The sequence below is a fragment of the Halyomorpha halys genome, unplaced genomic scaffold (assembly GCF_000696795.3).
Source record: "Halyomorpha halys isolate HHAL.00 unplaced genomic scaffold, Hhal_1.1 Scaffold91.1, whole genome shotgun sequence".
Lineage (NCBI taxonomy): Eukaryota > Metazoa > Arthropoda > Insecta > Hemiptera > Pentatomidae > Halyomorpha > Halyomorpha halys.
This window is the reverse complement of record NW_027110755.1, coordinates 277671-279001: the sequence shown is the minus strand read 5'-3', so window position 1 is coordinate 279001 and position 1331 is coordinate 277671. Positions and strand designations below refer to the sequence as shown.

Below are 1331 nucleotides of genomic sequence, written 5' to 3'. Positions count from 1 at the left end.
CCTTTTAAATAACCATCACCTAATTTTCCATAAAATATATATTTTTTGAGTTGTAGAAAATGAAATTTTTCTTTTCTTCATAACACTTTTTTTGTTCTATTTTTTCTTTGAAGATTTATTCTGTGTACAAAAACTTAAAGGTCTTTGAGGAGATGACTTTCAGCAAGTTTCATGAAAATCATTAAAACTGTTAAGATCCTACAGTTTTTATTAAAAAAATAGGGATACTGTGCTCACAATTTAGTACATAAGCGTTGGAAGCCGGAGCCTTACAAAACAGAAAAAAAGTATTAAAAAAAAAATTTTTATTTTTACTATGATATACTATTTATAAGGGGCACAGGAAAGCTCTAATGAGTTGTCAATTTGAAACAAAGTATTGAATGGTAATGACGAGTTCTAGGAATTGCATATTTTTCTTCTTATCTTCATAAATGACAGATATAATTTCTTTATACGTTTTCTTATTTTATGTAATCTTAACAAAATTATCAAATGTAATAAAAACATTAAACTTCATATTTGAGATGGCAGGATTAAATTTTTATGTCTTGGTCGATTTAGTATGGTTTAATATGAAAAATAATGAACCAAAACAGTTAGCTGAGAATTTCTGATTTCAGTGAAAGTAATGTCACAAATTATGTGTCAAATTTTTTCTTTGTTTTATATTAGTTCCAAGAGAATTTTAAAATTGCAATTGAAGGAGCTTTGGACTTATTAGTTAAACATATAATTAAATGTACACACACTCAGATGTTATAACAGGACTGTTTGTCTCAAAGCAACTCTATATTTAAATTTTTATTACCTACCATTGATAGGTTTTAGTTACTCAAACTATTATTGTTATTTTTAGCTTGAAAAGAAGAGACAGAAGTATTATCAATATGAAAGATTGTCATATCAAAAGGCATTTCAATCACAAGAACCTGATCCGGTAAATATTGTATTCTTTAAATATTTGTTCTAAATATATTAAATATGAATATATATAAAACATTGTATTAATTGACTTAGTAATGCTTGTAATTTGATGTGTTTATAGAATACTAACTTTGAGGAAACCTTCCGTAAACAGCTGGCTCAAATAATCAATAAAGACATAAACAAGATACAGCTTCCAGCTGGTCTTACTTATAAAGAAAAAGAACTATGTAAAAAAATTACTAAAGAGCATGGTCTCTTCTATGAAGAAATAATAATTGCTGGAAAACAGTCAATAACTGTGAGGAGAAAAGATTAAATACCATCTTACTGTTAGGAAGAGACTAAAGAATTTGTTTTATGCTCATTTTGTACATAATTATCTGTAAATATATTGATTGTTA

General features: G+C 26.3%; 1 protein-coding gene across 2 annotated transcripts in view; it reads left to right on the top strand.

Moving 5' to 3' along the window:
• Positions 1-1331, top strand: part of LOC106677216 (inactive peptidyl-prolyl cis-trans isomerase FKBP6) — a 15943-nt gene extending 14612 nt beyond the window's left edge. For both annotated transcript variants that reach the window (XM_067048865.1, XM_014415002.3), the window contains 2 exons: positions 860-940; positions 1049-1331. In XM_067048865.1, the coding sequence (XP_066904966.1) occupies positions 860-940; positions 1049-1246 (279 nt within the window). In that variant the 3' untranslated portion in view covers positions 1247-1331. The remainder of the gene's footprint in view (positions 1-859; positions 941-1048) is intronic.